Raw genomic sequence first — 22,547 nt, 5'->3', positions numbered from 1 at the left:
GTGTCTTTAACATTACTGACCCACAAGAGGGCAAGACTCCTGCTATAAGTAGACCTCTACAATGAACTTCTTAAGTGAATTGAAAGTAATACTTTATATAAACATTGACTATAATTTCCTTAAACAAGGCAAAAGTGAGCATGGCTCACATACTGTACCTCTACTCACTGCCTGACCTCTGCTAAAGTAGGGCCAGAGGTTTTGCCCTTTTGGAAGAATTTCAGAAATTTTGGGCACCCTGGACTTCTAACCCCCAAAAGGCATACCTAGACCACACTGTCAACCATCATACCAAATCTGTAGTTCCTAAGTTAAATAGTTCCTGAGTTATACTCCGGAAACGAAAGTGTGACGTGCGAACGGACGGACGGAAGGATGGACACGTGGAGTGCTATATACCTCCGACTACGTTGTCACAGGGGTATAAAAATACATGGCACACGCGGCTGGCGCGGCTATGTCAATAAAACACAGAGAAGCTCTGATTACAACACACACAGAGGGAGAGTGACTTCATTCTCTGCTCAGGTAGACACTACTCCATATCTTTACATAGCAAATAGTTGTTTGCTGTTATATTAATGATCTGGATATCGTATAAAGGACCTTCAAGAGGAATACCTTCATCTGGGCTGGACTTGCTGGACAGCGGTTCTGATGGATTGTGTCCGCCGGCCTCCTGGACCGAGTCACATGGGGCTGGACTCAAAACGGTTTCTGCAAGTGACGCAGTTGCCATCCTCCCATAGACTGAACCAGGATGCTACACATGCATGCACACACGGACATACACATACGGAGCAAAAACACATACAAGACAAATTTACAAAACAAAAAATGTCTAAGTGAACTCAAAATAATGCAGCATAAAGTATATAAATGGGCCAACCTTGACATGTCCATTAAGAGTGCAGGAGCCCTTAGTGCAGTCAGGGACCCCGTTGGGCTGCTTGTCTATCGGGGCGAGACCAGGCGGAGGGGACGGTGTATTCTGTGTGTAACCTTGGACACCTGACAGCAGGATGCTGCTCAATGTGGCCTGGGCGGCGGGGTGCAGCATCAGCTGAGATGAGAAGGCTGACAACATAAGCAGTGAAGAATGTAGCATTAACAATTTTGAACTTCTAGTAGTTCATAAGGGATATGTGTACAGTTATCTTGGAGACGTGTAGGTAGGGTGCGCATTGCCGGAGGGGGATGGGGGAGATTTCCCCCCCTCTGGTCTTTATATCCCTACCTCTGCTGAATCATTTTTATCTCCGGTGGGGACGAAATTCATCCCCCCCGTCATAGTGATTATTGCTACTTTACCAAAAGACAATATAAAATGAAAATATAAAAAAAATATATCTAAGTAAAGTGCTGCAACGTGAAAACAGTCTATAGCATCTGTGCGGGAGCTGGGGTGAGGGTGCTGCCTATTGTTTAACTGCAATAGAGAGTAAAAATATAGGCTATTATTAAAATATTTTTTATACTTTCTCATATGTAAATCCACGGGGTGAATGCGGATCGGTAGATCCTCGCTCGTCTCCTGTATGAAATGGCTGTTCCCTCACTGTCCTGGGTCATTTATACGCTGCCCCACTCCCACTCCCTCTTCTCAGTTCTCATGCATTAACCCCGTGTTGTTGACTTGTTGCTGTGGCTGCTTCGACATACAGTCGGTCTATGTTCATGTTCAAGTTTGCTTTTCTAAAATCAGGGTTTTTGCGCTGTGTAAAAACATCGTCGAGAGCATCTTGGACGAGCCAACGCACGGGAAGGCACGGCACGGGGGCGAGAACGAGGGTTCTGTAATTTTTCGATACGATGTTCACGTCCTGCAAAAGCAGTAAGGTTACAAAATATCACAGATGAGAGCAAACCATCCACCAGTCATTCTGTTAGAATGCCGGGCTGAACTGTAATGATAAGCACTGATAAAACCATGTTCAGTTTTCTGAATCTGCTCTTTTGATTTACAGAATATGATTTTACAACAGTGCCAGAATAATTAAATGTTCAGGCAATATATATAGTAATGCTAACGGTCCAAAATGATGTCAAATTGCATAGTTTTAAGTCAAAAACCTTAAATTTTTTTGGGATGAGGACCCCCAAAGCACCTAAGCCCTCTAAAAAATCCTGGGGGCTGAAATATAAATGGTCCTGGCCATTCAAATTAAAGCAAAAAACATGACTGTCGTCACAGCATCCCCAACGTGTCCATATAAGGAAAGGACAATTGAGGCAAGAGAGTTAAAATATTGCGCTACTCAATAAATTAAATTTGAAAAAATTGATTAAATGCAGTGGTTAAGTTTAAGTTCCAAAATTGTTTTATTGAAGTCCATAATTGTTCTATAAATGTTACTGCAAGAAAAATAACCTAACAAGCTTCATTGTCTATATAGACCTACTGTGGTTCGTTATTCTTTTTCATTAATAAAAACATCCTCCCATCACAAATCGCACCCTGCATGTAGGTTTATTTGTCTATCCATCGACCTCCGTAAAATGAAACACTTCAAACAACTGAAATGATATTTACGAGTCCAGTATTTCCAACTTAGAGAAAGATGTATTCAGACACTTGGACAAAAATCATGGACTCGCAGTGGACAGTTTAAAAAAAAGGATCAAAGTCGATAGCAGAACTAGAAATATTGTTTTATTATTATTTTTTATTATTATAATGATTTTTTCTTGAACCATGCATATATTGAAATAGATCTTAGAGAACCCACGCCAGTACAAAAAAGACACTGTCCAATATACAAACCTTGGGTGCTAGTGAGTGCGCTGGACCAGAGGGACGAGGAGGGTGAGGGGGTGCTGGGGCTCGGGGTCTGCAGAGGGCTCATGGAGGAGTTTAAGCTATTAAGGATGGCATTTGGTGCGGCAGAGTTGGCGAGGGAGTGAGCTGCCGCCGCACCCAGGAAACCTGAGGAGAACAGAGGGGAAGGAGAGATGAACAGATCAGCGGTGGTCCTGTCAAAGCACAGAGGCATTTTTCAACCAAATCACATGTTGCACTCCGGCCTTCAGAAAATAATCTTGGTCTCGCAGCTATTTAACTGGCATTCCATCACAGCTGTCATCAACCAGACGGCAAACAAGAGGAAGAATTTCTTACATTTCTACAAGGTCATGGGTGCAGAAGTACATATCTCGTGTGTCCTCATACCCAATAAAACCATGTTATTGAGAGCACCAACAATGTGGTGCTTGGTGTCTTAACCCAAACACAGTGTATGAAAACAGAAAGAAGCAGGTCTGTGGCTTTAACAAGGGTCTAGTTTGGCTCCAGGAATAAGGCCCGGACTTCTTCTGGCAGACTGGTCTGTAATCTGAGGAAAAGAAGCATGTAGCAATTACTAAAGGCCAGGATGTGGCCATCCACAGCTTCACCCCCGGGCCCCTGGGTTTAAACGAGACAGCAAGACACCGTTTCTGCTGCACTGGGACTTCATGGCACATTGTTGTTTTTGTGTGACCAATCTTTTAAAAATGTAATCGTCCCATCTCATTTGGTGGGCACATAAGGACATAAAATAAAAGTGATTTGGAAAAAAATAAATAAATGAAATACTAACTAATATATATATTATATATAATATCAAAAATCTAATTGAAAATCGTCAACACAAATACAGACCTAATATCAGTGCTCACCTACCCCATATGCCCTATATACATATAACCCCATGTTACCCCGCAGAAATTAAATAAATACAAACAAAAAAATTAAGGATATTATTAAATTATTGTCATATTGCTCCTCTCTCAAACTAAATTCCTGTGGTTAGCATTTGATGAGAATGACACACAAAACAAACTATTTATATTTAAACAGATAAACTGTGATGGATCTATTTGGAAAGAGAGACAACTGGCTGCTCTGCGTAAGCCTACTCAACCGTAAGGCAAAACGCATCGGGTGCTCTTGGAAAACAGGGACAAATCAGGATAGACAGGAAGGCAATCCAGGCACTCCGAAATATTAAAACAAGGGGCAAACGAGGACAGAAATGTAACAAACGGACAAAGCGGATGTGGCCTCACCTATGTGGTATCGACAACCATTGGGAGGCAATCGCATGATCACCATAATACTAATAGCAAAACATAATGAAGAAATAACACAGAAGAAAGTAATTCATATACATCATCAACGAAAAGCACTCCTAGGATTTAACATAGGCTCATAAACACAACAACGCATTAACGCAACCGATATTTCGGAGGTTGTAGTGGGCTCAGTTTTAAAGCTGGAGTGAAGATACTGGCAGCATATGGAACTAGAAAATCTAAGGAATCTATTGGTACCAACATGGTACACTAGCTTATTGTGAAGGAGGCTAAATAACGCTCCAAACTTACGCTACATTTTGGCAAGGAAAAACTGTCATGTCCATTTTCAAAGGGGTCCCTTGACCTCTGACCTCAAGATATGTGAATGAAAATGGGTTCTATGGGTACCCACGAGTCTCCCCTTTACAGACATGCCCACTTTATGATAATCACATGCAGTTTTGGGAAAGTTATAGTCAAGTCAGCACATGGACACACTGACAGCTGTTGTTGCCTGTTGGGCTGCAGTTTGCCATGTTTCAGGTTTCTGGACAATATTTGTCATTGTTTTGTGTTGTTAATTGATTTCCAATAATAAATATATACATACATTTGCATAAAGCAGCATATTTGTCTACTCCCATGTTGATAAGAGTATTAAATACTTGACAAATCTCCCTTTGAGGTACATTTGAACAGATAAAAACTGTGATTAATTTGCGATTGACATCACTAACTTTAAGATACTTAAAAGGCATCCAAATGATGGATCCAAAAAGTGTCCCACTATTAAGGTTTTTGTAACCTGTCTCCCCCCCAACCAAAGGTTTAAATATGTTCAATGCCCTCTATACGCAATGAGGAATATGATGTGATGGATCTATTGCTGACATGCGTTTACAGCCATGAGCTACTTCCTGTCGACTTATTCCACTATCTGCTTTTCCTACTGCTATTGATGCATTACTCATGTCCTCCCTTCAATGATTTCTAATTCTGAACCCCAAAAAAAAAACATCGTATGAAAGCAAAAAGCACATAGCTGGTGTTAAAAATCCATCCTATGACACAACTCGTACTAAAATCCTTGGAAACAAAAAACAATCCTCTTCCAAGCTGAACTCTGTGACTTCATGGTGAGGTCTGCACTGCAGACAAACAAACAAAACTCCTACGCGACTTATAACCGCTCATCATCTTCCTGTGATTCATAAGCTCGCGATTTATTCAAAAGCACGACTAAATTTGTATTGAGGTCATTTTCTGATGGTTGGCTGATCAAAGATTTGTACATGCGGGACTCATTTTTTTGGCATGAAAGTCATACCATCATGGTGAGGTCAGTCCTGCAGATGAACTACTGTAAAGCGCATACAGATGATGGTGCCATGACTCACTGGCTGTGATTAATGTGGATGCTGAGAGGATCCTTATATCTGATTTCAAAAAGTCACTTGCGCTCGGCGATTCAGTTAACCAGGTGACAACAGGCTTTGAGGAGATCTGGTTCAGAGATATCTTCAGTGGATGGTGTTGCTAGGAGAGAATACTCTGTGTGTGTGACTGGCACAGATGCGAACGACATTGATGTATGAGGACATTAGTTCCTCTACAAAGACATTTCATCTTTAATGCATTTCTTGCAAGGAAAAAGGGGGTCACTTCTTATCTTTCCTCACTAATTTATTTCCCCCGCATCGTGGAAAAAGTAAAAGAAACACAAGTCGAACTCTCTTAAGAAGTTAAGACAGTTTTTTTTACCCAGATTGCTCAGCCCCAGGCCAGCTGAGGCCAGGATGTCCAGGCCAACGGGACAGATGAGGGACGGGGACGGGATGTTGGTAGCGGGATTCAACGCCACGGAGGGCGAGGAAGACGACACCCCGTTGCTCTCCAGACCCAGGAGGAATTTTCGGGCTTCGTACATGTTGACTGCGTTCCTCTCCACGCTTTTGACTATCACAGACTGAGAGGTTGAGGGAGAAGGAGGAAGAGGTGATGGAGTAAAGACGAGGAAGTTGGAGGGAAAATGGGAAGGCAAAAGAGAAGCGGAGGGGGGGGGGGGGGGGGATTCGTGAGAGAGAGGCAGAGGAGGAGACGAGGGATAGATATGGAAGGGAATGTTGGCACCAGAGATAGGGAGTGAAAGGGAAGATGAGGGGGAGACGAACATAAAGGGGAGGAAGGAAAAGGGAATTAGGGTAGATTGGAAGGATAAACATTGAGGCAGTGTGGGAGAGAGGAGGAGAAATGGGAGCAAAAGTTTGAGAGAAAGAGTTTCTTAATCAGTTGCATAACATAACCATATCCCGTTCATTGATAGAGAATATGAAGCAATGACTATTATACTATGAGGCACTAAATCAGCAATGCAAAATTACTAACAGAAAAGATTTTAAATCAGTGGGAGAAATGACTTCTACATTTTTCCACATCACCAGAAACCATGCCTTTAATAAACATCAAATAAAAATGAACGTGAGCACAAATCATGTCCTGGCGCTTTGCTTTTTGCCAGAGTTTGAAAAATGGATTCCAATCACGATCAGTCTCTCCGACACACACACACACACACACACACACACACACACACACACACACACACACACACACACACACACCCTCCTTTATGGGCCTGCCAAAGAGCCGGGAGCACAGAGGCTACGGCGTGCATTTGGACGGGCCCTTTTTGGATTACTGCTGTCACCTCGTTAAAATGTTTAAGTGAAGGGTTTTTAAGAGGATCTGGGCTGGGTCGGTGTTTACATTGGCACCTCAACATCAGTCCCCGCAGGCCCGTCTGGTTTGGGCACAGAGCCCTGGCTCGGGATGGGACGTGGGCACCTCGAAGAGACAGTCAGGACGGGGCCAAGTGTTGAAATATGATTAGGAATATTATGTGTTGTACAACAGTAGAGTAACAGCAGAGGTTGGCTTTGGATATATATAAAACAGGCGTACCACAGTTATCGCCAGAGTTTTTAAATCACAATATAGAAATGATCGACATATTTCACCAATTTAATTCTATTTAATAAACGAATGAGCGTTCCTCCAATTTACAAAGAAAACATGCAAATCAAGCCAGTTATTTTGTTGTTGGAATAGCTGAGAGACATAATAGAAAGATTGAGCCCATCAGGTGCAGGCTGGGATTCCCCACTGTGACCGACGATGATTTGCCAAAACCCGTCTCAGTGTTGGTATGGCATGATTCCCCTTGGAGTAAGGTTCTAGTTTTTCCTTTTAAATTTCATCACATAGCGGTGAAATGTGACATGGCGATCCATAAATTATTTCATGCTGTGAGTAATTCTCCAATGGAACAGTGGCTTATTTGTTTCTTGGTAGTCTTTTTTTCTCTCTCTCTGCCTGACACAGCGTTTAAACGAGTAAGACAGCAGCTATGTTTTTCTAAGGGGGTGAAAAGTTAGGACATGTTTACTTCAGTGATTGATTTCATTGATCTTGTCCATTCTATGTCCAAACATTGTCCCTTAAAATAGACATTAACGCTGCCAAATACAGATGAAGAAGTGCAAAAGGAATGTTTTTTAAAGGAATAGTTCGTAAGGATTTTAGAATTTTTGTTTGTTTGTTTTTATATTTAGGGATGCACCGATACAAGTATCGGGTACTTTTCTGTGCCAAAAGACCCTCGTTAACAGCCAGCTGGAGGGTGTGAGCGACACACAGCAAGCTGGGGAGTCCCGCATACGAGGCGGTGCGCCGCATACGGGCGCCCGACCGACCAACATTGCCATCCCTAGAGTCATACCACTAGCATGGCTAAAAAACAACTTTAAGGTACAGTGTGTAGCATTTAGGGAGAAGTATTAGCAGAAATGTGATATTAATAAGTATGTTTTCTTTAGTGTATAATCACCTGAAAACGCGAATCGTTGTGTTTTTGTTACCTTAGAATGAGCCGTTTATATCTACATAGGGAGCGGGTCCTCTTCACGGAGCCGGCCGCCATGTTTACCGCAGTAGCCCAGAAAGGACAAACCAAACACTGACTATAGATAGGGCCATTCGTGTTGTCGCATTGGCCACCGTAGTTCTCCTACACGCTTGGCACATGCACCAACAGTTTCAGTTGGTTCCAATCTGCAACCCCTCCGCTAGATGCCACCAAATCCTACACACTGCACCTTTAAACTCTCCGTGCTGTGTGAGTGTAAGCCCGGTGTCATACCTTGCTGGGCTGTTTTGGCTTTGGTTTGATGCTGATGAAGACGTCTAGCTGCTCCATTAGCGCTGTGATACACTGGGGCTCCACCTCAATGTCCTCTTTAATGTCAAACATTAATACCAGAGGCAAGCAGCCCTGCGGAGCAAACACACAATTAAAGGCATATCAGCAACACACTCTTTGTTTTCTTATGTCAGCTGCAGACTAATGTCTTTCAGAGCCTACAGAGTATACTGTAACATACCCGTGTTCCTATATTATAGGCTATTTCTCATAACAGTAGTAAATTTCCCTTTATACTAAACAATTTTTTAGACCTACATGTTAGACATACCAATAAATACAAGATTCACTGCTGGATTCATCCCACACAGAGCTTGGGAAATTCCGCCAAGAGCAATCTGTTTTGCATGATCACCACCACAAGCACCACAGACATCTATATTTTGGGCCGAGTGCTGGACAGCGCTCCTCTTGTGAGTGGGTGTAATTAGCAGCAGAGTATAGAGGCCCGGCTGGCCCTGACATGGTCCTGAGATTGGAGCTGTAATCTACAGTCTGGCTGGAAGAGGCCAAATCACACAGTACACAGCAGCTGAGAGTGGGACTCCTCTCTTCCTCCTGTACAAAGCTACTTTATCTCCTTCTCTTCTTTCTCAACCTCCTCTCTCATCCCCTGCTTTCTATGCTTCTCATCTCCCCTCTAACTTCTCTAACAAATCAATTGTTTTTACGGCCTCGCTCAGACAGCCAGACAGTGGAGAGGCTCCCTCTTGTGTGTCCAGACCAGGAGAAAGTCATGTTTAGCCACTGCAACAACTTTGGCATTTGCTAAATGTCTTTGGGGCCAAATGGGAGACCGCAGACAAAGAAGGCTCTGGCTGAATTACCGCCCCACATTATGGATCTCCAAACAGAAAGCCAAATCTGTTTACGGCCGAGATGTCTCATAAGCACCAGCTCAGCAGAAGCTTTTAGCCGGTGGTAATTAAACAGCCATCACTTTTACACATTTTTTAAACAGACATCTGATTATAACCCTAAGTAATTCAGATAAGGGTAGCCTCGGCGGTTACAGGCAATAAGACAAGAATGACCACAGAGCATTTTTAAATCTAAATGTGAGGCGCGTCTTCCTGGTAAAAACAAAACAAAACAGTAATGTGCTGATCTTTAAATCACAGACTGGGCTGAAATTTAAATCCAACCAAATCTCCTGTGTATGCAAGCCAAACCATTACCATTAACATCAAGAAGGATCATCTGTATACAGCCAGGACATTAAGAACTCGAGTCAAGCTGACGCAAATGTGTGTGTCCATCTCACATGCAGGTATGTGGCTATAAATCACGCGAGCTGACCTTGAGTCGGCTACAGATTGTTGTATAACTGGACGTTTCAGCGGCGGGAGCAGTGCCAAGCACATCTCTCCCAAGGCTATGCAAAACCCCAAAAGGCAATCATGGTTTGCTTCTTAAACCCCGTCTCAAAACCCACGCATCATTCACACACACCATGATGATGTTGGTGAAACAATGACATCCATTATAGCTACCGCACAGCGTGCGGAATCTGTATATGTAAAGGATCTAATGCCAATGCCAACCATTAACCCCCAAAGACAAAGCAGTTTCAACCAGAGGATATTAATAAATATAATACACAAAAGGTACCCACCATGAGATACTGCCGTGCAAGGCAGACCGATTCGATGGTGCCCTGAATGTAGACTGTGGATTTCTTTTGGGGGCTGTTGGGGTCAGGGAAGTGGATCTGGGCTCCCGTTCTCTGGGTGATGTGCTTGATGTTGCTGCCGTTGCGTCCCTTCATGAAGAGGTGGTGCTGGGGTGCGATGTCCAGGTGGGTGGTGACGGAGATGGTGCTCGCCAGGCTACCAGCCAGGTGCTCCAATAGCAGAGCTGTACCCCTCTGGGGAAACAAGGACCACAAGGTAATGTAACAGGTAATGTGAGAAATCATATGAATATATAAAGAACTAGAATTACCACCTTGCGGCTGTATGCCTCCGCCAACCAGTCAAGATGCAGTTTACATCCAAAATGTCATCATTTAATAATTTTATCCTATTAGACATCTGTGTGGAATGGTCATAATTAGCAAATTAATTCTTGAGTTATGGCCCAAAACGTGTTTTGTTAGGTCACACTGACTTTGACCTCTGACCACCAAAATCGAACCAGTTCGTCCTTAAATCCAATTGGATGTTTGTGCCAAATTTGAAGAACTTTGCTTCAGGCGTTCCTGAGAAATTGCATGCACAAGAACTGACTGAAAGGATGGACAACCCGAAAAAATAATGCCTCGATCCGGCCACGGCTCTCGCCGGACACAGAGGCATAAAAGTACACGTATAATTTAGAGTCTACATTCATTCTAGTGACTCTGTGAAACTATGCATAGATACAGTGGTGCTTTGAGCTAAATGCTAGCGTCACCAAAGTCTTTAGGATACAATGTCTGGGGACCATGAATGTCAAGCCATCCAATAGCTAAGATATTTCAGTGTGGATCAAATTGGTGGACCGCCTGACATGGTCATCCATTGAGCCACGTCACTAGCATGGCTAAAAATCCAAACATGATTTTGGCCCGGCTATGTCAACAAAGCAGGTAGAAGCTCAGATTACAACACACACAGAGGAAGAGTGACTTCATTCTCTGCTCAGGTAGACATTACTCCTCTATATCTTTACATAGCAAATAGTTGTTTGCTGCTATATCAATGCTCTGAATATAGAATTTAGCACCTTTAATCATATTTCACATGACAATATTACAACATTCATAATGAATTCATCGGTTGATTATTTCTTTATTAATCTTTCCGTCTATAACAACGTGATGTCAACAAACGTTCTTGTTTTGTTCAACCAACAATCCAAAACCCAAAGATGTTAAATTTATTATGAAATAAAACCACAAATCATCACATTTGAGAGGCTGGAACAAGCAAATGTTTGGCATTTGTGCTTGAGAAATAATCCAACCATTAATCGATTGTCAAAATTGCTGTAGATAAATCTTCTGTCAATTGTCTAAACAATTAATCAACTTCTATTTTTGGCAGTAATGCCAACATTCATTTTGTATGAGCAGTGGTTCTCAACCAGGGGTCCATGGACCCACAGGGGTCCTTGAGGGATTTCCAGGGGGTCCCCAGAATAATGGGGAATAGTTTATTTTCACTATTTAATTCATTATGGAAGTGAGCCCAATGTTAGTAAGAGTCATAAGAGTGACTAATCTGATCAGAGGTTTCACTTCCTCCACAGTTATCTCCTCAACTGTAGTCGACAACTGTAGTCTTCTGGTCTTAATCATGTTTAACGACCAAAATATTTTCAGATGGAGGTTCCCTGAAGCAAAATCTTGTCCGTGACATAATGTGTACCAATTTATGGGTCCTTTCCTTGACAAGAAAAAGGTTGAGAACCACCGGTTTACAGTATAATAGTGAGTGGGAAAATAAAATGAAAGCTTGCCATCTCATTCCAGATGCATGCTAATTGTCGGAGAGGTTGCCCCGTGGGTGTGAAAATTAATTCTACCAACAATAAAACGAAAGAATATAATGGACAATTGACTGACTTCTCACAAGAGTATCAAACAGTTGAAATTAAATCATGTAAAGACGTGACAAAGAAGTTGGAACAATATTTCATTGAGAGCAATAGCCAGACCACATAAACTAATCAGTTAACGAGGACAGCAGTGGAGCCATGTTGCCCGTTTCCCAGAGAAAACACCAGTGTTTTCTATAAAACCCGTGGAAACTATTATATTTTCCACTTCATCTGCTGGCCTGTTGAACGCTCTCATTCCTCGCCGGCTCTGCTGTGCCTCTGCAAGCCATCACTTGGCCCAGTAAAAGTAAGCCATTTCCAGTGTGAGACGGGAATCCACACACTGCGGCCAGCGTAATACAACAATCCAAAGCGGTTTTGGCAATCCTCGAAGGTACTCCGAGTGTCTCACACCACCACATAGCATAGCGCACATATTCCTCTAATCCTCTGGCCTTCATCTGGCATGCTTCCCAATGCCGGCTGACCCCACAGACCTACCACACACTCAGGGGCCGTGCTTCTGCATGCATCCATGTGCACATATTAACTGCACAAATGCACATTAGAATGCAAATCCAAATAAAAGTGCACAAGCATACATGAATAAATATATGCATGGATGCGTATTATGCCAAATGCAGTCACTGCCAGACAGAACTGAGCACCATATTGTTAACAGAGTATTGGAAGCAAAGGGAGTTGGTAGGTATGACTTGGCAGAGCTGATGAAAAGACTCCTTTGGCAGGCTTTGAATAGCCACAACTCAGATGCCAGTTGAGGAAGTGAATCCGTGTGTATATACATACAGTATATATAATATACAGTATGTTTATGCAGAAACAAGCTGCAGGGACAGTAAGAAACTCCTAAATCTATTTAAAAAGAAATTGAACTGAGGAGAGCCTTCTGGACTTGCTGCTACAGTGGTGGAGGGGGTGTCTCCCTCCTACTGGAGAGCAGAACCAGCAGCTGTCCAGTTCAAGCGACCAAACATCTCTCAGCGCTCTCTTGCCCCCGTGGCGTTGAATGTAATGAGGCACTTAAAACGTGAAAAGTGAGGAACGCTGACAGTGTTGGTGGGCCTTTGACGCGGTGCAGCTCTGGAAACCTTTTCCTGGCCTGCGGTTCGCCATGTAAACGGGTGGAGAAGAATGAGGCTATTATCTCAAATATTGTTACACTGAAATGACTGACAAGGAGTGCACAGGTTAGGGTTCGGTTAGTTATTCAAGCAGCTTTAACAGGACACGCTGGCTGCTGGGAGGGTTGAACCTATGACCTTTATGATTTGGTCTCTTTGTAATTTTAAAAGGGGAAATCCAAACTAAACAGAATTGATATTGTTGCCATTGTTGCAACAGGAAACAGACAAAAGTTTTCTCAAGAATGGAAATTGGAGCATCAAAATGAACTGATGACACGATCATGTGACTGAGCTGGTCAATTAGTTCTGAAGCCCTGGGCTTATATTGAATTTAATCTAGTGCTGAAACAATTAGTCAACTGACAGAAAATGATTTTGACTTGACTGATTAATCATTTAAAGCTGCAGTCGGTAACTTTGAGCAAATAGGATTGTGATATGCGATGGTTATTTTTATAAAACTGTCACTATATCCTGAGTTTGCTGCGGTCGGTGGGCGGTCCTTGGTTTTGGTTTGACTGTTTTCAACCTGGCGGCCGAGTCACCAATTTTCTCATTTTACAGCTAAACAGACTTTCAGACTCTCCGTGAAAATTTCAAAATAAAGGCGTATCTTAATGTTTCCACTTTGCATCAATGATATTGGATCGTTGATCATTGAAGCGATACATTGATCCAGATCGATGGATCATTACACCCCTATTGATTAATTGATTAGACAATTGACTAGAGCTGCAGGATTTAGAAAAAATATCTGATTGCGATTATTTTGACTAATATTAAAATTGTGATATGATTTGCGATATGAGAGGGAATGATAATTTTTACATCATTATTCTCATTTTCATTGAAAAACATTGAAATGATTATGGCATGATTTGTGCAGGGATCTGTACCAAACAGAGATGTTTTACAAAGCCTGTAGATTATAATGTGTAGGGCAGGACATTTCAGCAACAAAATAATATTTAATTCAAAATGTTTTTTCGACACACCTTTCACAAATATTGCAATTTGAAAATTGCAGTAGGCCAAAAAAATTCTAAATCTTGTAAATGCCATTGGGAGCAGTAGGATCAGGCAGAGGAAAATTATTTTAATCACAGATTATCTGTCTCGTGCACTACTGTCAGGATATAGTGACAGTTTTATTAAAAATAACTTTTTATCATATTCGTTAAAGGTTACCAACTGCAGCTGTAAGTCACTTATCAAGCACATTCCAGCTGATGAAATGTGCAACTTTTCTTTATTTCATGTTTGTAAATTGAATGCCATTGGGTTGTGGGCACTGATCATTTACTCAACTATCCAACACCTTCTACCAATATTCACTTCACAGTTACGAGACCCTCCTCACCTTGACGGCGTTGGCGTTGTTCTGTGAGCCGCGAACCACGCCGGTGGCCCTGTAGAGGCGAGTCGGGGGCTTGAAGGAGACTGTGAGGCTGTAGGTTTGCGAGATGTGCTGCACGGTGGGGGAGCTGGGGTCCGACTGCATGATGGCGGGAAGCTCGAACGACAGCACGAGAGGGAGCAGCTCCTGCAATATGGAGAAGAGAAAAAAAAGTGAAATTACCGAGAGAAAACCACCACTGTGCTGAAATACTGCAGCTATGTTAAGCTGGATAGCTTATCATTGTGCTGCCACTGCTGCTGCCGGAAAATGGGGAAATAAAACATGACGTGTCCGATTTCTTGACAAAATCCTAAACAGGCACTGTGTATAGTGGCTCGTATCACGTTGTGCTGTCATTCACACTGATTAAGACCATTTGGACGCCAAGCAAAAACACAGTAAAATGGTGACTTCTTTACATAGTGGAGACTTATGTGAACTGACGCACAGACATAACAACAGTTCCTTTAGCAGAAGGTGGCAGCATGGAAATCTGTCAGCTCAAATAAACCCGGAGAAGTTTATCAAAACGAGGTCAGCAGTGCCAGCAGTAAAAGAGACACCCTTTGTTACATGAAGTGTGCTACAGATTTGAACATTATGGCTGCAGCTGTTTAACAATCCTGCAAAGCGTCAGTGGTCGATGGCCTGCTCATTCTCATACATTCATTTCAAGTCGCCCGAATCAAACCACAGGAGCGGCAACAGACATCAGCTCTTGTCATTTGTATCACAGCAGCCATCCGAACAAAACAGATGCAGACAGGAAGGGCCTCGCTTCATGCATACACATACTTATGCATGCATGGGAGAGAAATCACACAGGCACACACCCACCCGTACGCACACACAAACTGAAGGGAACGCACATATACACACACACACACACACACACACACACACACACACACAAAGAAGAGAATGAATACACACAGTGTTATACAAACACTGACTCTTGGGCAGAGCGCCACTATGGTTTTGGCTGCCAGTGAAGGGCAAGCAGCATGAATTGCTCTGACCAAAGAAATGCATCCCTGATCAGTCCCATATGCGCTTGGCCTTACATTTATATCACGTTTCAGCACTCGCTCTCAGAGGGCTTGAGAAATGTAGGTCAGCACTGAGGGAAACGCAAGAGAGGACAAGCGGAGCAGCAGGAGTCAGGCGCTGAATGAAGAATAGACTGATTTTTATGGTGGAGCTGACCTCAGCTTTTTCGAATCTACCTGGCAGATATGAGTTTCACATGTATTCAATCTGAAAGCGACGATAAAACGCCTAAGTTCTCCTGACATGAGGGTGGGAGATGAAGAAAAATGAAAATATCTTCGAGGTAAAGCAACTGGCCAGACCTTTCATCACCTGCATGTCAGCTCCACCTTCGAAAGCGCCAAGAAACCCCCCGAGAATCCATCACCTCAACAACCGACTCGTTACAGACTCAAACACATCTCCACCCGAGAGGGCCTCAGAAATACAGTAGACCTTACAAGTCCGCTGTAGTGTGTCTAAATGTTAAAGGGACATTACATTCATTGCACAACCTCAGCCACTGCTGGTTTCAGGAGAGATGGGGGAGGATGTGGTCTAAGGGCCACCCAGAATAGCATACTGTGTATTGTTATGCACTGGCGACCTCAACAGTAGGGGGTCAACAAACTGGGATAAACCCTCTCTCATTTTACAGTGTGGTGCTTTAATAATCAACACAATACCACCATCAAAAACTCCCCCCTCAATCCCCTTTATAAATTTTTTGAGAGTTAAAGGCAGGGTTGGAAAAGATATTAGAAACCTTTTTTGTTGTATTTTTTGAAATTATCATTACATCCCGACAGCAATCCATAAAGTTGTAAGCTGTTCACATTCATTATGATGCGTTTATGTTCATAATGATAACTTTGGGGGAGTGGCTTTGGAGGGAGGCCTGAAGCGATGGACGGTCAGTTCTCCAACTTAGCAAATTTCTCTCGAGATTTAGGGACTTTTGTAGCTAGTTAGCAGCTAGTGCTGGGCCTGTTTTTTTCGGCTGGATCATTTTTAAAAATCGAATGTACTCTTTCTAGTTTCTCAAGATCGCCCACCCTGCCTTTAAGACCTTTACATTCGAGAGGCGTTTTTCTCCCCCCGTTTGATTAATTCACTCGTCAATATATGTTTTTCTAACAGTTGTTTTTGTCATGAATACTTTCACACAGAACACGAATATTACTCTGCGAAAAAGCTCTTTTCTTTTTAGAGCGAGGTCGATTTTTCTGAGCTTTCGCACCGCGAATAAAGGCATCAAGCAATCACGTTGTGCAGAATGGGTCGAATTGCGCCTATATTTATGAAACAGCAACACCCGTAGTCTGAACCAAGACTGCAAACTATTCCTCCTTTCAACCTTGACAAAGGCAGCGCGGACCAGATCCCCTCCTTCCGTTCGTTTTTGTGTCGTTTATTCATCACGCCCCTGGTGTGTAAAGGCCTTTAGATGAGAAGATTGATACCACTTTTACCATATGCACAATAAGCTTAAGTTCGATGCACTTTTACAGTTTAACGTCTCTTTTTTCACTCCAATTTTATACAAATTAAACCAACAAGATAGCTAACTGTCCAGTCTTTATGCTAAGCTAAGCGAACAGTCTCCAGCTTCATATTGAATAGATACAAATCAAAGTGGTATCAATCTTCTCATCCAACTCTCAGCAAGACAGTAAATAAGCGTATTTCCCAAAATGATGAACTATTCCTTTAAAGCAAATCTGGGCAAAATTAGACATTTGAAAATAACGGCACTTTGACTAATAAGGCGTTTGCTAGCATTTACAAAGAAACCCTTCAATTACAGTCACTCTGGACAAAGTAGTGTGTTTGACCAATTACTGTGCATATATTTCATTTGTGAAGAAATACGTTGGACAGTTTGTAGTCAGTCAGTTGTCAGTACTGGACAAACTATGCAATAATTAGATGAAAAGGAAATCTCTCCTACGTGCTGCATTTGAGGAAATTGCCTCCAGGTTAAGGGACGTAGCTCATACATGATTAAAGCTATGCGTGGAAGGACTGTCAAGGTAGTTGTGAGTATTGAGTGTTTTAATGAACAGCATTGGAGGTATTTGGGTATCATGGGATAAGGTGAGAATCAAGGCCTGCTTCCATCAGAAGAAGCCAAGTTAACAGAGAGGGAAACCTGTCTTTTGATCCACCCTCGTCATCCGCTGACTGTGTGTTCTTTGGAGGCCAGAACAATCTTTGTGGTTCTCTACAGCTTATATTATAAACCTCTTTGTACAACCCTGCTACGGTTAGGTTTGATTATCCTTTTTTTCCCCCACAGCAAAAAAAAGTAGATGATCTGGGTTGCGGCCTGCTGCTTATGAAAACAACCACTAAGCACGGAGAGGTATGGGTATGCGTACATGCAGACGTTTGCCAATACACACTGCAGAAATATCCAGCATGACCTTCTCCTTTCTCTCTCTCCATCTCACACACTTCACTTGTTAGTTTTGGTCAGTCCATAGTGGAGAAACGTGTTCATTGTAGACAACTGCTGCGGTGTTGAAATACGGCAAAAGTTCAGGGATGTAACACTTCACACGAGCGCAGAGGTCCTCCGCCCACAGAGCTGAGGCTGGAGGTCGGCCTTCCAGTCAGACTGAAACTGAAGATGAAGGAGAGGCTAGAAAATGGGCTGGAGATGAGCCTGCCAAAGGGGCTGAGGCTCAAGCTTGTATTTTACAATTGTTCTTGGGAAGTGGTCTGGGAATAGGTTAGGAATGGTGCATGCGGCTCAGGGGAAGCACTGAAACTGAGCTTGGAGTGCACAATTGTCTACTTTAACCCTGGAGCTCTTCCATTGGTAGGATTAGGTAGAGAACTTGGCTGTCTGGAGTCTGGTGTTTTTGTTTATAACTGTTTTGAGCGATGCACTTGGGAGCACATAAGTAAACTACAACAGGATTTCAGACTGACACATGAGCTGGTGGGGTTTAGTCTGACTGGTTTGGTTAGACTGTGGGTATATGCCTGCCGTTGGCCGCGTATCTCACGTGACATTCTCCTCCCCTTCCGCTATCTGGGCTATTTATTTTGGAAGGGCACCATCGCTGCATCCTGGGCTTAGCGCCGCCCAAGACGACCGCGATATGTTTAAAGAAATACAAACCAGCCAGAACGTCTTGGAGACGTTAAGGTAACCCGCCCGAACCAATTGCGAGCCGAGCACGGCCACAGCTGGTCAGCGAGAGAGACTCACAGCTTTCAATCATGACGTCTAACCCCCTTTTTATAGCATCAAATAACTAATTTAAACCAAACTTATCAGAAAAATGAACACTAGAATATACATCAGCGTGATAAGAATGACCTAAAATGACAGAAACCATCTCTGGGAAAAAATGATTTGACGTGTACTTTGACTTTTTATTTTGGCCCATGTCCCATCCACTAACATGGAGGGGGCGGGATTTATGACCTATACTGCAGCCAGCCACCAGGGGGGCGATCGAGATGTTTTGGCTTCACTTTTGAGGAGCTGTCATGTCGTCCATCTTTATATACATTCAATGGTGAGTACGGATGGAGTGGTAATTACAGTGTAAGAGCAGGAGATGGGTACTCTGAAGCTGCAGTCCCAAATTCATCACGTGAGTGTGGCCAAAAGCAGGAGGGACAGGAAATAGTGTGGGTAGAGTTGAATTGCAGGAGCTAACATGGCTAGCAGGCTAACAGCAGCAGTCAACAAATTTGTTAATTATAGGGATTTTATTAAATGCTTTCCTGTAATTAATCTCACACTGCAGCCAAGCAGCATCCCTCCTTCTCTGCTGCTTGTATTATTTCGCCGTTCAATTATAAAAGTAGATATAAAGTATAAATAATAACTATTTCCTGAATGTGACGTCAAACCGACTTCCTCTCTCAAAGTGGCAGGGCACCGGAGAGCCTCACGAATTCATGTGTCAAATTTCAATCTGATTGAACTGCTCACAAGCTCAACGGGGTTGTGTGTGCAAACTGCAACAGCCATATACAGTATTTGGCAAAATTATGATTTGATGATGTTATGGTACTTTTTTTTTACAAAGTAAAATTTAAGCCGCCCAGAGTCGCTGTGCTCCACGAAGTTCAAAACTACAAACTTACAAGCCTGCAGGGAATGAGTGTTTCACACTCAAAATTCTGCGTGGACTATCCCTTTAAGACAAATGAGACTGTTTCCAACTTACCCTTATTTTTACTCGAGCTGCCTCCACCCCTCCTGGCTGCCCTGCGATGGACACCTGTTCACAATAAAAAGTATCATCAGTATCTGTAAATCAGTTAGCCAGTTCAAAACCCAATCCAAGACATACAGTTGCACTTCATTTCAATGTCGAGGGAAAATCCAGAACAAACACTTTGGAAACAGCAAAGGTTTAAAGGCTTCCTCTAAACTGAAACCGTATCCCCTTCTGTGACATATTTCCAGTTAGTGTTTTATATTCTTGAACCACATCATTACAGTTACCATGAATCTAACATTGTGATTAGAAAAACTGCCTCTAAAATTGAATTTACTGTGAGAGGACAGATTAAGTTAGGAGATTTTAAAAAGTGATAAATAATGTCATTCGATTTCTCCTCTCATTATTTTCCCACTGTCGTAGACAACTGCTCACCCATTGTGGAGCAAAGAAAAACTTGCTTTTGGGAGCCTGAACATGAACAAAACACACACATTATATATATATATATACACAAAGTATACATATATACTGTATACGTATATATACAGTATATGCACACACAGGGCAGTGTAGTGCTGCCATTGTTAAGCCTCATGTTAGCAAACATCTGCCGTGTCGAAATGGGCTTGATTAATATCCTTAATCCTACCAGCTCCAGTGAGAAGGAAGTAGCCACATTGATTTTCAAGGTTATATACTGTATATTTGCTTATCAACACCACTGCACTTCAATATGCTCTGTATCTCATGGCTCTGCTGCAGTCAGTGAGCTTTTGAAACCAGAAAAATAAACAGCTTCAAGGGATCTTGGGTCTCTTGCTACTTATCTGCCTGAACTTGCATCAGATTAGATCATCAGAGTAAGACTGAAGGGGGTTGAACAGGCTATGAGAAGCAGAGTACTGGCAAGTTTAATGGTCTACACAATGTAGGCATAGCTTACTATGCAAAATACACAGAGAGAAGGTTGAAATCAGGCAGCAACCTTCGGGTCTGAAAAGTGAAGCGCCTTAAACTTGCATTCTTTCTAATGTCCAGCAGGGGGCGACTCCTCTGGTTGCAAAAAGAAGTCTTATCGTAGAGAAGTCTATGAGAAAATGACCCTACTTCTCACTTGATTTATTACCTCAGTAAACAGTGTAAGTAAGAGTTTATGGTCTCAATTGCTAGTTTCAAGTCTTCTTCAATACAGCATGAAAATAAAAATTATTATCCCATTTAGAGTCAAATATGCTTTAGGGTGTGGCTACCTTGTGATTGACAGGTCACCACCACGCCGCTGTCCGGTCTGGTAGTTGTCCGTGTGTTTGTCTTAGAACTTTCACAGTGTGTTTTCAGTTAATTCAAGTTAATTATAACATTTTGGTCGCCTAAAAATGTCTTAGCTCCACCCTATCGATTTACTTCTGGTTGCAAAAAAACAAGATAGCGACGGCCAGAAACCAAAATGGCGAAAAGGGATGCACCAATACGATTTTTTTATTCCCAAAACCGATACCTGGGCTTTCCAATCCAGTATTGGTGCACCCTTTAGAACTCGAGGCTTCAAAACTGTAGTACGCAAACCAATGGGCGACGTCACGGTGACTATGCCCACTTCTTATATACAGTCTGTGGTTGAAATCAGTGAAGTAACCCTTTAAAAATAAATGAACGCGAGGTGCACTGTAGAGAACCGGACACGTTTATTTACTGGCAGTGTGCTCTTCTGAACTCCTCATACTACACTTTAATAGTAATTAAACTGGATCCTGCTGCTCTTCTATAGCGAGTCCAGCCAAAACACACCGGCTTCCTCTGGGCCGGCCAATCAAAACAGCCAGCTGGACCAACTCTCTGCAACCTGTCCAGTCTGAGACCCTGTGACAGTTAATGAATGGGCTGGAGGGCGGCATGTGTACGGATCAAAAGACTATTTGGAACAACTTAAGCTACAAAAGAAGAAAATAAATTGTGGAGGGGTGATGATGGTAAACACTCGAGGCAGCAGAATGCAATATACTTTCACTCAAAACATCAATCACGGTGCAATGTTGCGGTTCAAGAGATTAAAGCCAAATATTTGATGAGGCGAACTCTTTGATGGACTGGCAGTAAACAGCTCCCTCCATCCATCTATCTCTCTCATGTCTCAGTGAAACAGCACAGTATAAATCTATGTTTTAGCCCCACAAACCTGGTTGCTTTTCTCCGCCTGGTTGTTCCTGTTAGAGTCCGGGAAATGGATGTGGCAACCCGTCTCCTCCATCACCCTCTTGATGTTGTTGCCACCTTTGCCAATAACGTGGGAGTGCTCTGTGTGGGAGACGTCCATCTTCAGAGTTACCCTGTTACTCTAATGAGCAGGAAAAAAAAGAGAGAGGGCTGCAGTGAAATGATGATTGATAACGCTTGCAATAACTCAGTGAGTGGAACATGGTGCAAACGGAAAAGTGCATGTTATTATACGTGTAATTGAAAGGCACTTAAAGGTAGGGTCGGTAATGCTGAGAAACCAGCAAGAGTACACTAGATTTTAAAAATGATTCGAACGAAAAACCCAACCCAGTGTCGCCAACTCTTTTCCAATGAAAGTAGCTAGCAGCACTAGCTCAGAAAGTCCATAAATCTAGAGAGAAAGTCGTCAAGTCAGCAACACTGACATCCCGTCCCTTCAGGCCTCCCTCCAAAGCCACTCCCCAACAATTTTCATTATGAATGTAAACAATGAACATGGCTAGCAGCTTGCGGAAGCGCAACGAGTGCACGGGCAGAGTGCATGCAGGTAGACAGGCAAGTAGCCCGTCCAATCATTTCATTCAGGTTGATTGTAATACCGAGTCAAAACCGAGTATATGTCTGGACCGTGTATGGTCAGTCTGTGAATTTGTGGCTAAATTGTTACACAAATAGTCAGTGGTCATGTCTATAATGTTAAATCCAGAGGTACATGTCCACCATGT

General features: G+C 42.7%; 1 protein-coding gene across 1 annotated transcript in view; it reads right to left on the bottom strand.

The window, feature by feature from the left end:
• bicc1a (BicC family RNA binding protein 1a) overlaps nucleotides 1–22,547 on the bottom strand; it is an 84,238-nt gene that overhangs the window by 13,010 nt on the left and 48,681 nt on the right. Inside the window, exons 5-13 of the mRNA XM_074646236.1 lie at nucleotides 21,782–21,940; nucleotides 19,606–19,659; nucleotides 14,345–14,527; nucleotides 9,930–10,181; nucleotides 8,255–8,386; nucleotides 5,818–6,022; nucleotides 2,765–2,926; nucleotides 890–1,077; nucleotides 622–763 (exon numbers count right to left, since the gene is read on the bottom strand). Coding sequence (XP_074502337.1) covers nucleotides 622–763; nucleotides 890–1,077; nucleotides 2,765–2,926; nucleotides 5,818–6,022; nucleotides 8,255–8,386; nucleotides 9,930–10,181; nucleotides 14,345–14,527; nucleotides 19,606–19,659; nucleotides 21,782–21,940 — 1,477 coding nt within the window. The remainder of the gene's footprint in view (nucleotides 1–621; nucleotides 764–889; nucleotides 1,078–2,764; nucleotides 2,927–5,817; nucleotides 6,023–8,254; nucleotides 8,387–9,929; nucleotides 10,182–14,344; nucleotides 14,528–19,605; nucleotides 19,660–21,781; nucleotides 21,941–22,547) is intronic.

The sequence above is a fragment of the Sebastes fasciatus genome, chromosome 9 (genome assembly GCF_043250625.1).
Source record: "Sebastes fasciatus isolate fSebFas1 chromosome 9, fSebFas1.pri, whole genome shotgun sequence".
NCBI classification, from domain to species: domain Eukaryota; kingdom Metazoa; phylum Chordata; class Actinopteri; order Perciformes; family Sebastidae; genus Sebastes; species Sebastes fasciatus.
This window is presented reverse-complemented; position numbering and strand designations above follow the sequence as displayed.